The sequence below is a fragment of the Penicillium psychrofluorescens genome (genome assembly GCF_964197705.1).
Source record: "Penicillium psychrofluorescens genome assembly, chromosome: 1".
NCBI classification, from domain to species: Eukaryota; Fungi; Ascomycota; class Eurotiomycetes; order Eurotiales; family Aspergillaceae; genus Penicillium; species Penicillium psychrofluorescens.
The window spans coordinates 3,739,240-3,752,207 of NC_133439.1; the positions used below are offsets into that span (position 1 = coordinate 3,739,240).

At 53.2% G+C, this 12,968-nt stretch overlaps 5 protein-coding genes across 5 annotated transcripts; 3 read left to right on the forward strand and 2 right to left on the reverse strand.

The window, feature by feature from the left end:
* Positions 1–849: 849 nt before the first annotated feature.
* PFLUO_LOCUS1381 (uncharacterized protein) lies at positions 850–3,719 on the forward strand (the record flags this gene model as incomplete). The annotated part of the gene is made up of 2 exons (XM_073778417.1): positions 850–1,482; positions 1,545–3,719. The coding sequence occupies 2 exons, from the start codon at positions 850–852 to the stop codon at positions 3,717–3,719; spliced, it is 2,808 nt and encodes a 935-aa protein (XP_073635474.1).
* Positions 3,720–4,245: 526 nt separating this feature from the next.
* On the forward strand, positions 4,246–6,019 carry PFLUO_LOCUS1382 (alpha-tubulin; the record flags this gene model as incomplete). The annotated part of the gene is made up of 7 exons (XM_073778418.1): positions 4,246–4,257; positions 4,395–4,453; positions 4,532–4,685; positions 4,742–4,829; positions 4,883–4,954; positions 5,003–5,506; positions 5,559–6,019. The coding sequence occupies 7 exons, from the start codon at positions 4,246–4,248 to the stop codon at positions 6,017–6,019; spliced, it is 1,350 nt and encodes a 449-aa protein (XP_073635475.1).
* A 333-nt stretch (positions 6,020–6,352) lies between these two features.
* On the reverse strand, positions 6,353–7,387 carry PFLUO_LOCUS1383 (mitochondrial thiamine pyrophosphate transporter; the record flags this gene model as incomplete). The annotated part of the gene is made up of 2 exons (XM_073778419.1): positions 6,353–7,072; positions 7,148–7,387. 2 exons carry the CDS (start codon positions 7,385–7,387, stop codon positions 6,353–6,355), a joined length of 960 nt encoding a protein of 319 aa, XP_073635476.1.
* A 233-nt stretch (positions 7,388–7,620) lies between these two features.
* PFLUO_LOCUS1384 (uncharacterized protein) lies at positions 7,621–9,042 on the forward strand (the record flags this gene model as incomplete). Its single annotated transcript, XM_073778420.1, has 1 exon — positions 7,621–9,042. The coding sequence occupies one exon, from the start codon at positions 7,621–7,623 to the stop codon at positions 9,040–9,042; it is 1,422 nt and encodes a 473-aa protein (XP_073635477.1).
* Positions 9,043–9,488: 446 nt separating this feature from the next.
* On the reverse strand, positions 9,489–12,454 carry PFLUO_LOCUS1385 (uncharacterized protein; the record flags this gene model as incomplete). The annotated part of the gene is made up of 4 exons (XM_073778421.1): positions 9,489–11,102; positions 11,155–11,435; positions 11,487–11,607; positions 11,663–12,454. 4 exons carry the CDS (start codon positions 12,452–12,454, stop codon positions 9,489–9,491), a joined length of 2,808 nt encoding a protein of 935 aa, XP_073635478.1.
* Positions 12,455–12,968: the final 514 nt, after the last annotated feature.

Genomic DNA, 12,968 nt, shown 5'->3' on the forward strand with positions numbered 1-12,968 from the left:
ATTGTACAGTAACTAGCCAAATACATATGGTGTCCGACCGTTTTCCCTTCGGCACTCACTGCTCGGTCGCACCGTGAACACGATTGTGTTTCCCAGTTGTGGTAAGAATAGAACTGCCCCAATAATAGATAATTAATTTATCTGTTGATACTCTAACTCACATGGATCTAGTCCCTACAGGAGCGCCCCAGTGGCGCAAGGGGTGTTCTCTAGCGGCATCCATTTTTCTTGTACAACCCACCCTGAAATCATCACCAGTAAATAGTAGCACTCACGGCAAAAACAAAGTTATCTGTGCGCGGCCTCGGCCAGACTCTGCCACACCCTCCAGCTCCACGCAGATCGCGCCCCTTTACGTCCGTACCGTTTTCTTTTTTTTTTCCGTCGTCATCGCCACCACTCGGTGGAGATTGAGCAGCGTGTGGGCCCGGGCGGCCTGTCAGCGTTGACGCTGGATGTTTTACCCAGGGCTACATACAAGATGTGAGCAAGTGATTGGGTGCAGATGTTGTGACAGGCAGAGATTGCGTTTAGGGACCTTTTGGATTTTTGAGCTTGCAGTTTGCCCTTAGGTCTTCTTCCTCTTTGTCTTCTCGATTATCATCCGTGACTGATGAGTCCAGACTCCATCCGATCTCGACCCACACTCCACTGCTCCACTCCGTTTCACTGCTTCTAGGTATTAATCCGGGCATCTTCCTTCTTTCCCTTCGTTTCTGCATCTCTCGTGATTCCGTCCCCCCCTGGACTTTGCCGCACCCTTTCTTGATTCCCACCACAGTCACTCGCTTCTCTCCCGCTTGATCTACGAGACCCAAGCTCCAAGCTCTCCGGCCTGGCGCCAGCACCATGTCGACACCCGTCGACGAGGCCAAGACCTTGCAATTGGAAGACCAGAAGGAGAAGCACAAGTACGGCGAGGAGCTCTCCCCAACGTCGGACGATGGCACCTTCACCAACGAGCATCACGAAGCCAACCGCCTGAAGCTCGACACAATATGCACCGCCGAAGATGACACCCCGCCACCAATGCGCACGCCCTCGGCACGCCGCGAGCGTGCCACCCGGCTGGAGGATGACCTGATGCTCCTGCAAGCCGAGCGGGTCGTCTCGCGGTCCACACAGGCCGGTGAGGATGGGACTGACGGCGCTGGTGGTCCCGGGTCGATCAATCGGTCTCGCTCGCGGCGCTCCGATGCCGTGGATGAGTTCGACGAGGCGACGAATCCGTTGCATGAGAAGGCCGCTATCTATAAGCCGCCTGAGAGTCCTAATACGAGGATCGCGGTCTTTATCAAGAAAGTGCATGAGTCGAGCTTTATCGTTCGCTACGTTACTTACATTACGCCATTGTTTCTTATTCTGCTTATTCCCTTGCTTCTTGGCGCGCTGAAGTACAAGAATGCCACTGTTGGAGGCGTTCGGTTAATGTGGTTTTCCATTTGGTTGGAGATTGTTTGGTCATCGCTCTGGGCTGGCCGGGTAAGTGGTCTTTTGCTTTGAGAACCGGTCAGTTTTTTTTTTCTAACTGATGATGGGTATAGATTGCGGGTAAGGGGTTGCCTTTGATTGTTGGAATATCGGCTAGCATTTTTACCAACAACGCGAAGAAATGGCGTGACATGGCCAAGCAGCTCGAGCTTCATGCTGCGCTCTTCCTCTGGTGGCTGGCCATTGAGGTGTCGTTCCTGCCCACGATGAAGAACCACCATTTGGACGGTAACACCGGCACCAGAAGCTGGGAGAACACCATGAACAAGATTCTCATTGTCATCTTCGTCTGGACGGTCCTGAACCTGATCGAGAAGATCATCATCCAGCTTATCGCCATCAGCTTCCATCTGCGAACCTACGCGGACCGCATTGAGATCAACAAGTTCCAGATCGGCAGTCTGACCAAGCTGTACGATTGGTCGCGCGAACGTATTGAGGAGAAAGATGAGGCCTTTGAGGAAAAGCGACCCGAATCCGAATCTGGTACCAAGACTCCCCAGCACTACGCCGACAAGGCCCATCGTGTGGCGGGTCGCGCCTTGAACAAGGTGGGCCACAAGGTTGGCGATGTGGCTGGCGCGGTGGCTGCCGACTTTACCGGCCGGAAGGTCAACCGCAGCACTGATCCGTACCAGGTGATTCTGACCCTGTTGCGCACTACGTCGGGTTGCCAGGTCCTGGCACGTCGTCTGTACCGCACATTTGTTCGCGATGGCTTCGACACAGTGTTCGCCGGCGATTTGAAGGAGGCCTTTGACAATGGCGACGAGGCCGAGGCGGCATTCACCATGTTTGATCGAGATTTGAACGGTGATATCTCCATGGAGGAGCTCGAGTCGGTTTGTGTGGACATCGGTCGCGAGCGCAAGTCGATCACGGCCTCCCTGAAGGATTTGGATTCCGTCGTGTCCAAGTTGGACGATGTGTTCATGTTCTTTGTGTTTATCATCGTCGTGGTCGTGTTCCTGTCGCTGATTTCGACCTCGGCGGCCGGCGTGCTCACCTCTGCTGGATCAACCATCCTGGCCCTGTCGTGGTTGTTCTCTGCCACTGCACAGGAGTTCCTCCAGTCATTGATTTTCGTCTTTGTCAAGCACCCGTTCGATGTTGGTGACCGCGTCACTATCTACGGCAACTCCGGTGATTCCGGTTTGGGCGATGACTACTTCGTCAAGGAGATTACGCTGCTGTACACCGAGTTCAAAAAGATGCAGGGCCACGTTGTGCAGGCACCTAATAGTTACCTGAACACGCTCTTTATCCTGAACCAGCGCCGCTCGGGTGCCCTCGCCGAGGCAATCCCCATCATCATCAAGTACGGCACGAGCATCGAGCAGATGGACGGGTTGCGCCAGCGGCTTCTGGAGTTTGTGCGCAGTGAGAAGCGCGATTTCCAGACCAACATCATCACCGAGCTGCGCGAGGTGACGGAGAACTTCTCCGTGACTCTCAACGTGGTCTTCTTCTACAAGTCCAACTGGCAGAACGAGGGTCTGCGTCTGCAGCGCCGCAACAAGTTCATCTGCATGCTCATGATCGCCCTGCAAGAGATCGGCATCGAGGGCCCACGCATGAACCTCCAGGGAGCCCAGTACGACATCCCCTTCCACGTCAGCTACGGCACCGCTCCCATGATGGCCCCCGTTCCGCCCAAGGAGGACGACCGGATCATCGAAGAACCGGAAACCCGCATCGACGACGATACCACAACCACTCTCTCCGAAAACACCGGCACCAGCAGCGCCCTCCGCCACCCCTCGATCCTCCGCAGAGGCATGGACAAAGCCAACGCGCGCGCCCGTGGCCAATCCATTTCCCAGCGCAAACACGTCGATTTCTCCTTGGGGATGTCGAACATGGCCTCTGGCGACATAATGGGCGATGTATTTGAAGACCGTGGCGCGCAAATCGACGACGTCGTCCGCACCGCCAACCGCGACGCCGCCGAGCGCCGCATGCAAGACATTGCCGAAGAAGAAGCGGAACGTCGCAGCCGCGCGTCGTCTGCGCGCTCTGGTCGCCACTCCAATGCTAGCGCTGCCCAGTCCCACGAGCTAAGTCGCCGGTCGACTGACGCGCAGAGCTTCAAGAGTGGTGCTTCATTGACCAGTCGGAATCACTTCTTCAGGCATCGCAGCAGCGTCAGCCGTGACCTTGATCGTGACGATCTAATGGAGCAGGGCCACGCTGCTACGCCTCCGTCGATGGTGACGAAGCAGTTTTAGTTGTCATGCCTGCCATGTTTTTCTTTTCAACATGATCTCTTACCTTTTCTCTGTCTCCACATTTGCATCTACATACCCATCACATACCCGACCCGAAATGGGCGTCTCATAATTTCTGTGATACATATTGCCCTCTCCTTCATGTTGATTCTCAACGATCTGATACATATCATCTTTGCTTTTTGTCCATTTGCATGCAGTGTTGTTCGGCTTGAGCGGGTGCTGTTGCTATAGATCCACTGTTTCAGTGTTGATAGAATAAATTTCTTCTGTTCCTTACGGGCTTGTGAATAACTTTAAACATTTTTCCAAAGCTAGCGATGTCTCAATGCACCTTAAAAAAAATTGTGATTGAGCTGGTGAGACATTATTCAATCATTGGGAGGGTGTTTATGTCGTCCAGATATTACTAGCAGTGGTCATCCATCCACTTCCCACTTTTCTCCCCCTCTTCTTCCCCCATCACAATTTTTTTGCTCTCTTCCATCTTTTCCACCGTCCCTGTATCTACGATTATTTTATCACCATGCGTGGCGAGGTAACCTTCCGCCCCCATCTGTTGCCCTGATCTGCATCTATATCAACAATGAGCCTCCATCCCGACGATGGCAATGCCCACCCTTTCCACCCATCAACCAACCACCCACACTCAATACTGACGCGTCACTCAACTAGGTCTGTCAACTGCACATCGGCCAAGCTGGCATTCAGCTGGGTAACAGTGCTTGGGAATTGTAAGTACCGCGTGCGGTGACCTCACCGTTGCTTGTCCCCCACCCCCACTTAGCGCGACGATCACTCACACGACAAAGGTACCTGCTCGAGCACGGACTGAGACCTGACGGCAAGGTCGACCCCGACAACTCGGACGAGATCAGTAAGAGCGGCTCGTTTGAGACTTTCTTCACTGAGACGGGCAATGGAAAATACGTGCCGCGCTCGATCTTTGTTGACCTGGATCCCTCGGTAAGTAGAAATGCACATTAAACATTCAACATTAGCTGACAACCTGCCTGCAATAGCCTATCGATGAGATTCGCACCGGTACCTATCGCCAGCTGTTCCACCCGGACCAATTGATTAGTGGCAAGGAAGATGCGGCCAACAACTGTACGCGTCCCTCGGGAGAGGTTATGGGGGACATAAATGCTAACAACTAGCAGATGCCCGTGGTCACTACACCGTTGGCAAGGAGCTCATTGATGAGGTCATGGACCGCATTCGCCTGATGGCCGGTAAGACGACCGACTTTGGTCTTAAAGCACGCGCTAAGTAGATTCCAGAAAACTGCTCCGGCCTGCAGGGCTTTTTGGTCTTCCACTCCTTCGGCGGCGGTACTGGTTCTGGCTTTGGCGCTCTGTTGCTGGAGCGTCTCTCCAGCCAGTATGGCAGGAAGTCCAAACTCGAGTTCGCGGTCTACCCATCTCCCCGCGTGTCTACTTCCGTTGTTGAGCCCTACAACGCCGTTCTGTCCACCCACAGCACCATTGAGCACTCTGACTGCACTTTCCTGGTTGACAATGAGGCCGTCTACGACATCTGCCGCCGCAACCTGGACATTCCGCGCCCCGGCTTCGAGCACCTCAATCGGCTGGTCGCCCAGGTCGTCAGCTCTATCACTACCAGCTTGCGCTTCGATGGTGCCCTCAACGTTGATCTGACCGAATTCCAGACGAACCTGGTGCCCTTCCCGCGTATCCACTACCCACTGATCTCGTATGCCCCGGTTATATCCAGCAATCGTAGCACTCACGAGAGCTTCAAGGTCCAGGATCTCACTTTTCAGTGTAAGTAAACCCCGTGACGTGTAGCTGCTGCTTGATACTGAGTCTGCGATAGGCTTTGAGCCCAACAACCAGATGGTTGTTTGCGACCCTCGCAATGGCAAGTACATGGCTGTCGCCCTGCTGTATCGCGGCGACGTGGTGCCCCAGGACTGCACACAGGCGGTGGCTGCGCTCAAGGCCAAAACATCATTCAACTTAGTCGAGTGGTGCCCGACTGGCTTCAAGCTGGGTATCAACTACCAGAAGCCCACGCGTGTCCCTAACAGCGAGCTCGCCCCCGTCGACCGCTCGGTCAGCATGCTTTCCAACACCACCGCCATTGCCGAGGCCTGGGGCCGCCTCGATCACAAGTTCGATCTCATGTACTCCAAGCGCGCCTTCGTGCACTGGTACGTCGGTGAGGGCATGGAGGAGGGTGAGTTCTCCGAGGCTCGCGAGGATCTGGCCGCTCTGGAGAAGGACTACGAGGAGGTCGCTGGTGACTACGTGGAGCCACAGGGCGAGGAGCACTAGACTAGTCTCTCCAACCATGTTTCGCCGCACATACTATTGCTGCTTTGATTCTCTTCATGTCTTCCCTCAGACATGTCTTGCCCCTATCCCGTTGCGACAACCCTTTCTGCCGATGTTCTTCCAGCGTTCTTTTCCCTTTGTGTGTTCGGACAATTGTGGACACTGTTTATGATATGGATGTGTAAAATTAATCAAATTATTCTATCCCAGATTACCCATGCTATCCTGATAAGTTTGCACCGTATGCCCTGTAGAGAGATATCTCCGATCCCGGATCCAAGAACGCCGTTGAATGCCTCCCAGCCTGATATCCGATAATGCAAAGTTCCTGTTCTATGCTTCCGCAGCCAGCTCCATTTCCTGAACCAATCTCAACACATGCTCATACGTCCACATGGTCACTGCACTCGCCGGCGCCGCCTTGAACAGACTAACCGTCAAGCCACGGTACAGACCGCGCGGCCCCTGCGTGCGCAGAATCGTACCAATAGTGTCCAACACGCCGCGGTACTCGGGGATATTGCGATGAACATAGCGCGTCCGCGTCGGACCCTGCACCTGCAATCGCTTCCGCACCAGATCCAACGGAAACACGCCCGTTTTAGCCAGCACGCTAGCCACAACACCCGCTGCCGCATCGCTCGTCCCAAAGGGCAGCTGTTCCCATTGCGTGGTTATCGGTCTTAGCGACTCATACGTCGCGAAAAATAGACCCATGTACGGCACGATCTGCGTGATGGCTGCTGAGCAGCCACGGAAGAATCCAGGGACGCCTTCGTGGCGCGCAATCTCGAGAATCGAGCCTCCCAGAGACCGGTATATCCGTTCTGTTCCCTGGGCTGCGAATCTGGTGCGTAGTAGATCGAGCGGGTACGTGGCTCCGGTGGCCATCCCGCCGCCCACGGCGCCGGAGATGAAAGATTCCGCGGACGGCGGGAGCCGGTGCGGATCCAGCTGGGCTAGCGCTTCGGTTGTGCTGCGGTATGCGGTGAATTGGATCGCGCCGTAGCAGACATACATCATTTCGGCGGGTATGTTGCCTTTCCAGAGGCCCTACAGAGAGAGAAACGGTCAGGTAAGGCTCAAAGACTCATCACTGAGTATGGAAGACGGATGAGAGACACCTACTGTTATCCCTTCTTGCCGCACAATAGCCCGCATCGTCGACCAGGTCCCCTTATACACAGGCCCTGCCGCCGAGCCGTGCGACGGTGGGTCCGATAGTGAGTGAACCTGCAGCTGCAGGCGGATCTTGACGACGTCCAGCGGCGCCACGCAGAAGCGGGAGATCAGGCCAGCGGCGCCGCCGGCCAGCACGACCTGGCGCCTGGTGCCTTCATCCTTGAGATGCGCGCCTCCGGCCGACATTAGGGAGTGAGTGTAATGGTATGGGGCAGTTCAGCGTCGAAGCGCCATGTCTTGTTTGTTGATGGTTCCACGCGAAAAATCCAGAATTATCTTGCTCGTTACGTAAGGCTGGGCTCCATCTTTCCGGGGAAGAGCTGTCACATGTTGCTTTCCGGTTCTTCTTCTTCTTCTTCTTCTTTTCCTCTTCTTCTTCTTTGTTTATTGTCCGGCCATTGACCCTCCATTATCCCTCCATGTATTGCCGACGGGCCACAGCGCTCCTTCGCCTTACTCGGGGTGTCTCGCAGGCTCCCCGTTGCGGCTTCGCCGCCGCCGCCGCAAGATATACCGGGGACCAGAGTGATTCCTTTCGCCCGGGCGGGGAGGTTTCCTCCCTGTGGCTCTCCCAGCCTGGAACGGCAAATGCAAGTGTTATTAAATGCGAAAAGAATCTCATCAATGATGCCAAATTACGGGTCGAATCGGATCGACTGTTCGTGTACAATGGCACATCTAAGCAGAACATGTATACCTACTTCTATCTGAGAGATTTGTGCAAATGTCCACAATGTGTCGACCCGCACTCAAAGCAACGTTCTTTCCGATCAAGTGATATTCCGTCCAATGTTGCTCCACGCCGGGTGGAGTGGGATAATAAGAAGCTAGTCATCCAATGGCAAAACGATATCCCGGGATACGGAAAATCGCACACTTCGAGCTTCGATCCAGACTACCTGGAACGGCCGGTCACATTAGCGCTACATGACCCGAAGAATCTTCGGCAAGTCCGTCCTTGGCATAACTCTCGGATGCAGCGATGGCAGCATTGGGTCTCGTTCGAAGACTACATGAACGATGAGGTCAAATTCACGGCGGCCATGCGCAATCTTCAGACCCTGGGCTTGATTTTTGTTAAGGATATCCCCGAGTCTCGAGAGATGGTGGGGAAGATTGCCACGCGCATGGGTCCCCTCCGGAATACTTTCTACGGGTCAACATGGGATGTTCGCACGGTGCCGCAGGCCAAGAATGTCGCATACACTAACCAGCACCTTGGCTTCCATATGGACCTGATGTATATGAACGAGCCGCCGGGCTTCCAGCTACTGCATTGCCTGGAGAACTCATGCGAGGGGGGCGAGTCCCTTTTCTCCGATACTTTCAACGTTGTAAATTGGTTGCGGATGCATAGCACCAAGTCAGACTACGACCTGTTAACACAAATGGAGCTGGCGTATGAGTACCAGCATGAAGACCAAATCTACCACCACAAGCGGCCCGTCATCCAGATGGATGCCACAGGGGAATTCGTGCAGTATGTCAACTATTCACCGCCGTTCCAGTCCGCCCTGCCTCTCGCAAAGACAAGCAAAGACGACCAAGATAGGCTCATGAAGATTCTCCGAATCTTTGCCAAACAGCTTCAGAAGCCGACGAACATTTTTCAATTGAAGCTCAACCCGGGCGAGTGCGCAATCTTCAACAATCGTCGCATTGCTCATGCTCGCAATCACTTCAATACCACCGATGGCTCCCGGTGGCTCGCTGGCGCATATGTCGATGAAGACGCTATTCTGTCTCGATACGCCGTGTGTCAGAAGAAGTATCCCAATGTCTGGCGAGACGCTACTCCGGCGACGGCGGATTCCGCTCCCAACGATGCCACCGAGGACTAGTCGATATCTGTCAGAGGCTAATCTTCCAAGCGGAGTTCGGGAAACCCTAATAATTTGCCAGAGAAGGTCGAGAAAGTCGCGGACAATCAGGTTATGCGAACGCCTGTCTCATTGCCATATATATGCTCTTGTTTCATGTCTGTACAACCAGTTTATTTCTCTTAGACATAGAATTAGAGGAGCGGATAATAGAAGAACTGTTGAGATCGCATGATCAAATCATGACGAAACTCCCTCGCCAAGAGCCGTATAGATAGTTTAGAACTTCATAAGTTCCTCTTCCAGACAATCCATCACATTTACATTTGCGTTCTCCAGATAGTCAGCCCTCCATCCTCAAGAAGAACTGGCGTCTTCACATTGTCAAAATGGAACGATATAAAAAACATTGGATTCTAACCCCCAGCACCGAAAACCAGAAAGAAAAAAAAGAAAACATTAAGAGTCTACTTCATCCGAGTCCCAAGATCCTTCATCACATAAACCTGCCCAAACAGATCCGTCGCATTCACAAACGCTTCAATCGCCTTCGCCGTTCCCGAGTCCACCTCGCGCTTCAACTTCTGCACCACCAACTCAATACAATCCCTCTCATATGTCGCAATACGGAGCAGCTCAGCACCGGCCTGATCATTCTTCTGCTTATTTTCATGGAACTCCAAAAAGTCCAGACTATTCAAGTTCCCCTCGTCGCGATCACGCGCCACTGAGCCGAGGTCATTGTACTGTCGACTCACAATCGCGAGATGGCGTCCCAGATCTTGAAACAGATACTTCTGTACCGCGCCGCGGAAACACTCTTTCCCAGCCTTTGGAGCGAGGAGGTGGCCAAAATACTCTAGGGAGAAGATGCCGCTGGTATTCTCGGCCCCTGTGCCGCGCACCCAGTTAAAGAATGTTTCTTCGGGTTTGTTGTTGTTCGTCTTGCCTGGGTTGAAGAGGCGTGCGTTGTCGTCGGCTTGTTGGACGTGGGCTAGCAGAAATGTGGTGATTTCCTGGGACAAACGCTTTTTTGCCGTTGGTGGTGAAGCTTGCACCTTTGGGTGGTTCATTATCCAGTCGATCAAGTGAGTGAGGGTTGTTTTCACTTCGACTAGCAGCTCGGAGCCCTCGTCGGCACTGTGGGAGTGGCCATTTTGGACGTGGCCGTTCTCTGGATGACTATTGGCAATATACCCGTTCTGAGAAACCCCATTTTGGCTATCAGACTGGGATTTTGCTGTCCGTTCACGGAACAAATTTTGAATAACTGCGCGGACCTCATCAAGGCGGCCCTTGCACTGCTCGCCCACGGACTCTAGATACTCGTCCACCTGAAATATGAGCATGGAGAGAACAATCAAATCCCACATAATATCAGCAGAAAGCCCAAACGCGGCTGCATTGTTGGCTGCGGTCCAGCAAATAGGGACATAGTCAAAGTACTTGTCCTTGCCCATCCCTTTTCGGGGAAAGACATCCAAGCGAACCTGGCGAAGAGCCCGGCCAAAGAGGAAACCCTCCACTGCGGACGCCCGCAGTCTCCATCCCGGTTCCGTGGAGAGGGCTGGCAGTCTGGAGAAGAGACTGGAGAATTTATCAACGGCAGCTAATGGAACAGAATGCATGCCGGATACTTTCTCTCCCCATGCGTACTTTCCGGTATGCTTCATAGCAGCCAGGCAGTAAGCCTCGCACAGAAGCGAGGAGCCGTAACTGACCTTTTCAATCCAGGTATGCTCTGGCTGATTCCAGCTGGCCTGATTGTTCTCTAGGAATGACACACTGCGGCTAATGGCGCTTTGAATCTCCGACTCAAGTGCCTTGGCCCATGGAAGCGAGCCGAGTTGCTTCAGGGTCAGTGTCCCATATGCTGTGATCTCAGAGGATGGCTTTTGTCCCCAAGAACCGTCTTCCGACTGGCTGCTCAGAGTTCGTGTCAACATCTGGAACAGCACAATTGGGACACGGTTTGAGATTAGATCTTCGGGCAGATCCAATGAAGTATCTTCTTCCCAAAGCTTCAGAAGGAGAGTCAAAGCTTCCGAGAGAAGCATCATGGAATACTGAACTTCGAGGTTCTGGGTGAATGTGAGAAAGACCTCGAGAAAGAAAGGATTGCATGCTACGTACCCATTTATCATTGATTTTGCCCGCATACCAGCTACGAGTGAGAAATTCGACTGCTTTGCAGATTTGAGGCAAATGGTTAGACGGGTTCTTGGAATGAAGGATAGCCTTCAGCACATTGCAATTGGCACTGAACGACTCGTTCCGCTCATGCGGATACGTCATGAAATGCGTCGGAGTCTCAAACACTTCGATCAAGCGCTCACAGCTGACCGGACGACCTAACTGACTTAGTGAGATGAGAGCTTTCGCCGTATCATCTGCATCTGGCAAGAGGCCCGGAGCTGGAAAGGGTCAGTTGATTGTTTCTGTTAAAGCCTGAATCGAAAGCGTACCGAACCCGACTACTCCTTTCTGTGCTTGAAGCTGAGTTTCGAGGTACCCAGCCAACTTGTTCATATTGTCGCTACCCAGCTCATCACCGGTGTAACCAGATTCCATTAACGTGGACATGCTCTGAATACTAATTAGAGTCTGTGGTTTTCATTCCACTAACTTCAGGTGAACTTACCCATGTGAGAGCAAACACAGTGTTCGGGAAAGCACTCGGTATGTTTCCTTTTCGCGCGGCCACAACGGACTGAAGATAGGCCTCGGCGGCAGGATCCCAGTGGGAGCAATTCATCAAATATGCCGCAGTGGAAGACGGCGAGCCCATCATGGACCCATTGCGGAGATGGTGCGAGAGCTTGTCAAAGTCGACCATGCCTGCGAAAGCCTCCAAAGAATGCAGCAGCGTGCACTGAATCGGTGCATAGAGAACAGTCGGTGAAAACCGCGCGAGCTTTTGTTGATTGATTGCAAGCAACTTTGCGGAACCTGGGAACTTGAAGTCCAGTCCTTCAAGCTGCAGCTGTTCCAGAAGGGTCGGAACAAGGATCTCAAAGCCCACATGCACTGTGGACTCGACATCCCAGGATGCTAGCCTCTGCCGCAGGAAGGTCACACCACGCGCAATACGATCTTTAATGTCTGAAGGGCACGGACAGCCACTAATGGATGGTTGTTTATCGTGCTTCAGCAGCGCGAGCAGCGCAGCCATCGTGTGAAGAATGGCATCAACATCTGCGTTCCACCCATTGAAGCCTCCTTCGGAAGACTGGCTATCCACCAGGATTTGAAAACATTCAGGAAACAACCAATGAACCGAGCCATCGCTCTCGGTCTTCGATATCATGGCCAGCCATGCTGTATCATAGATGGCAGCCGACATGGACCCAATGCCTTCCGGCCGATCCAGAGCTTCGGCCAGGAATGCGACATGATCCTTGGCTCGGCTGTTAATAATTGGCGATGGCTGCATGGTGTATAGATGCAAAGGTACACAGATATACAAGCACAACACAAGCTTAGGCAAATTGAACCCCCGGTGGAGGTGCTAATTATATCTCTACGGTCTACTCAAAGCTTCCTCGGGACAGGAGACGGATACGTGATTATTATTCGGCGTCACATTGGACGGGCTGTGCTCGAATTTTCGTTCATATTGTCGCATCGGACAACAAAGCGGCAGTATGTCCAGATTCGGAACTTCAATTAACCATCGGCGCCACCGACGATACGCCAGGATGTATTATTATTGTCACAAAGCCCACCGCGGTGCCTGAGATCATCGCATGACGTCAAAAGCGAGGGCTAGAAGTCTATCAGATGAGTGGTGGCTTACTAGATAGACGCCAAGAATAATGAGGCTAACCTCTTCGCGGGGCGACGGTGACACCGATGTGCTGGATTGGCCAGATGAACTGGTCTGGATCAGCGGGTCTTTTGGGGGCCAGCAGTGTTGGTTTTACCCGGACTGCAAGCCAACTACGCAC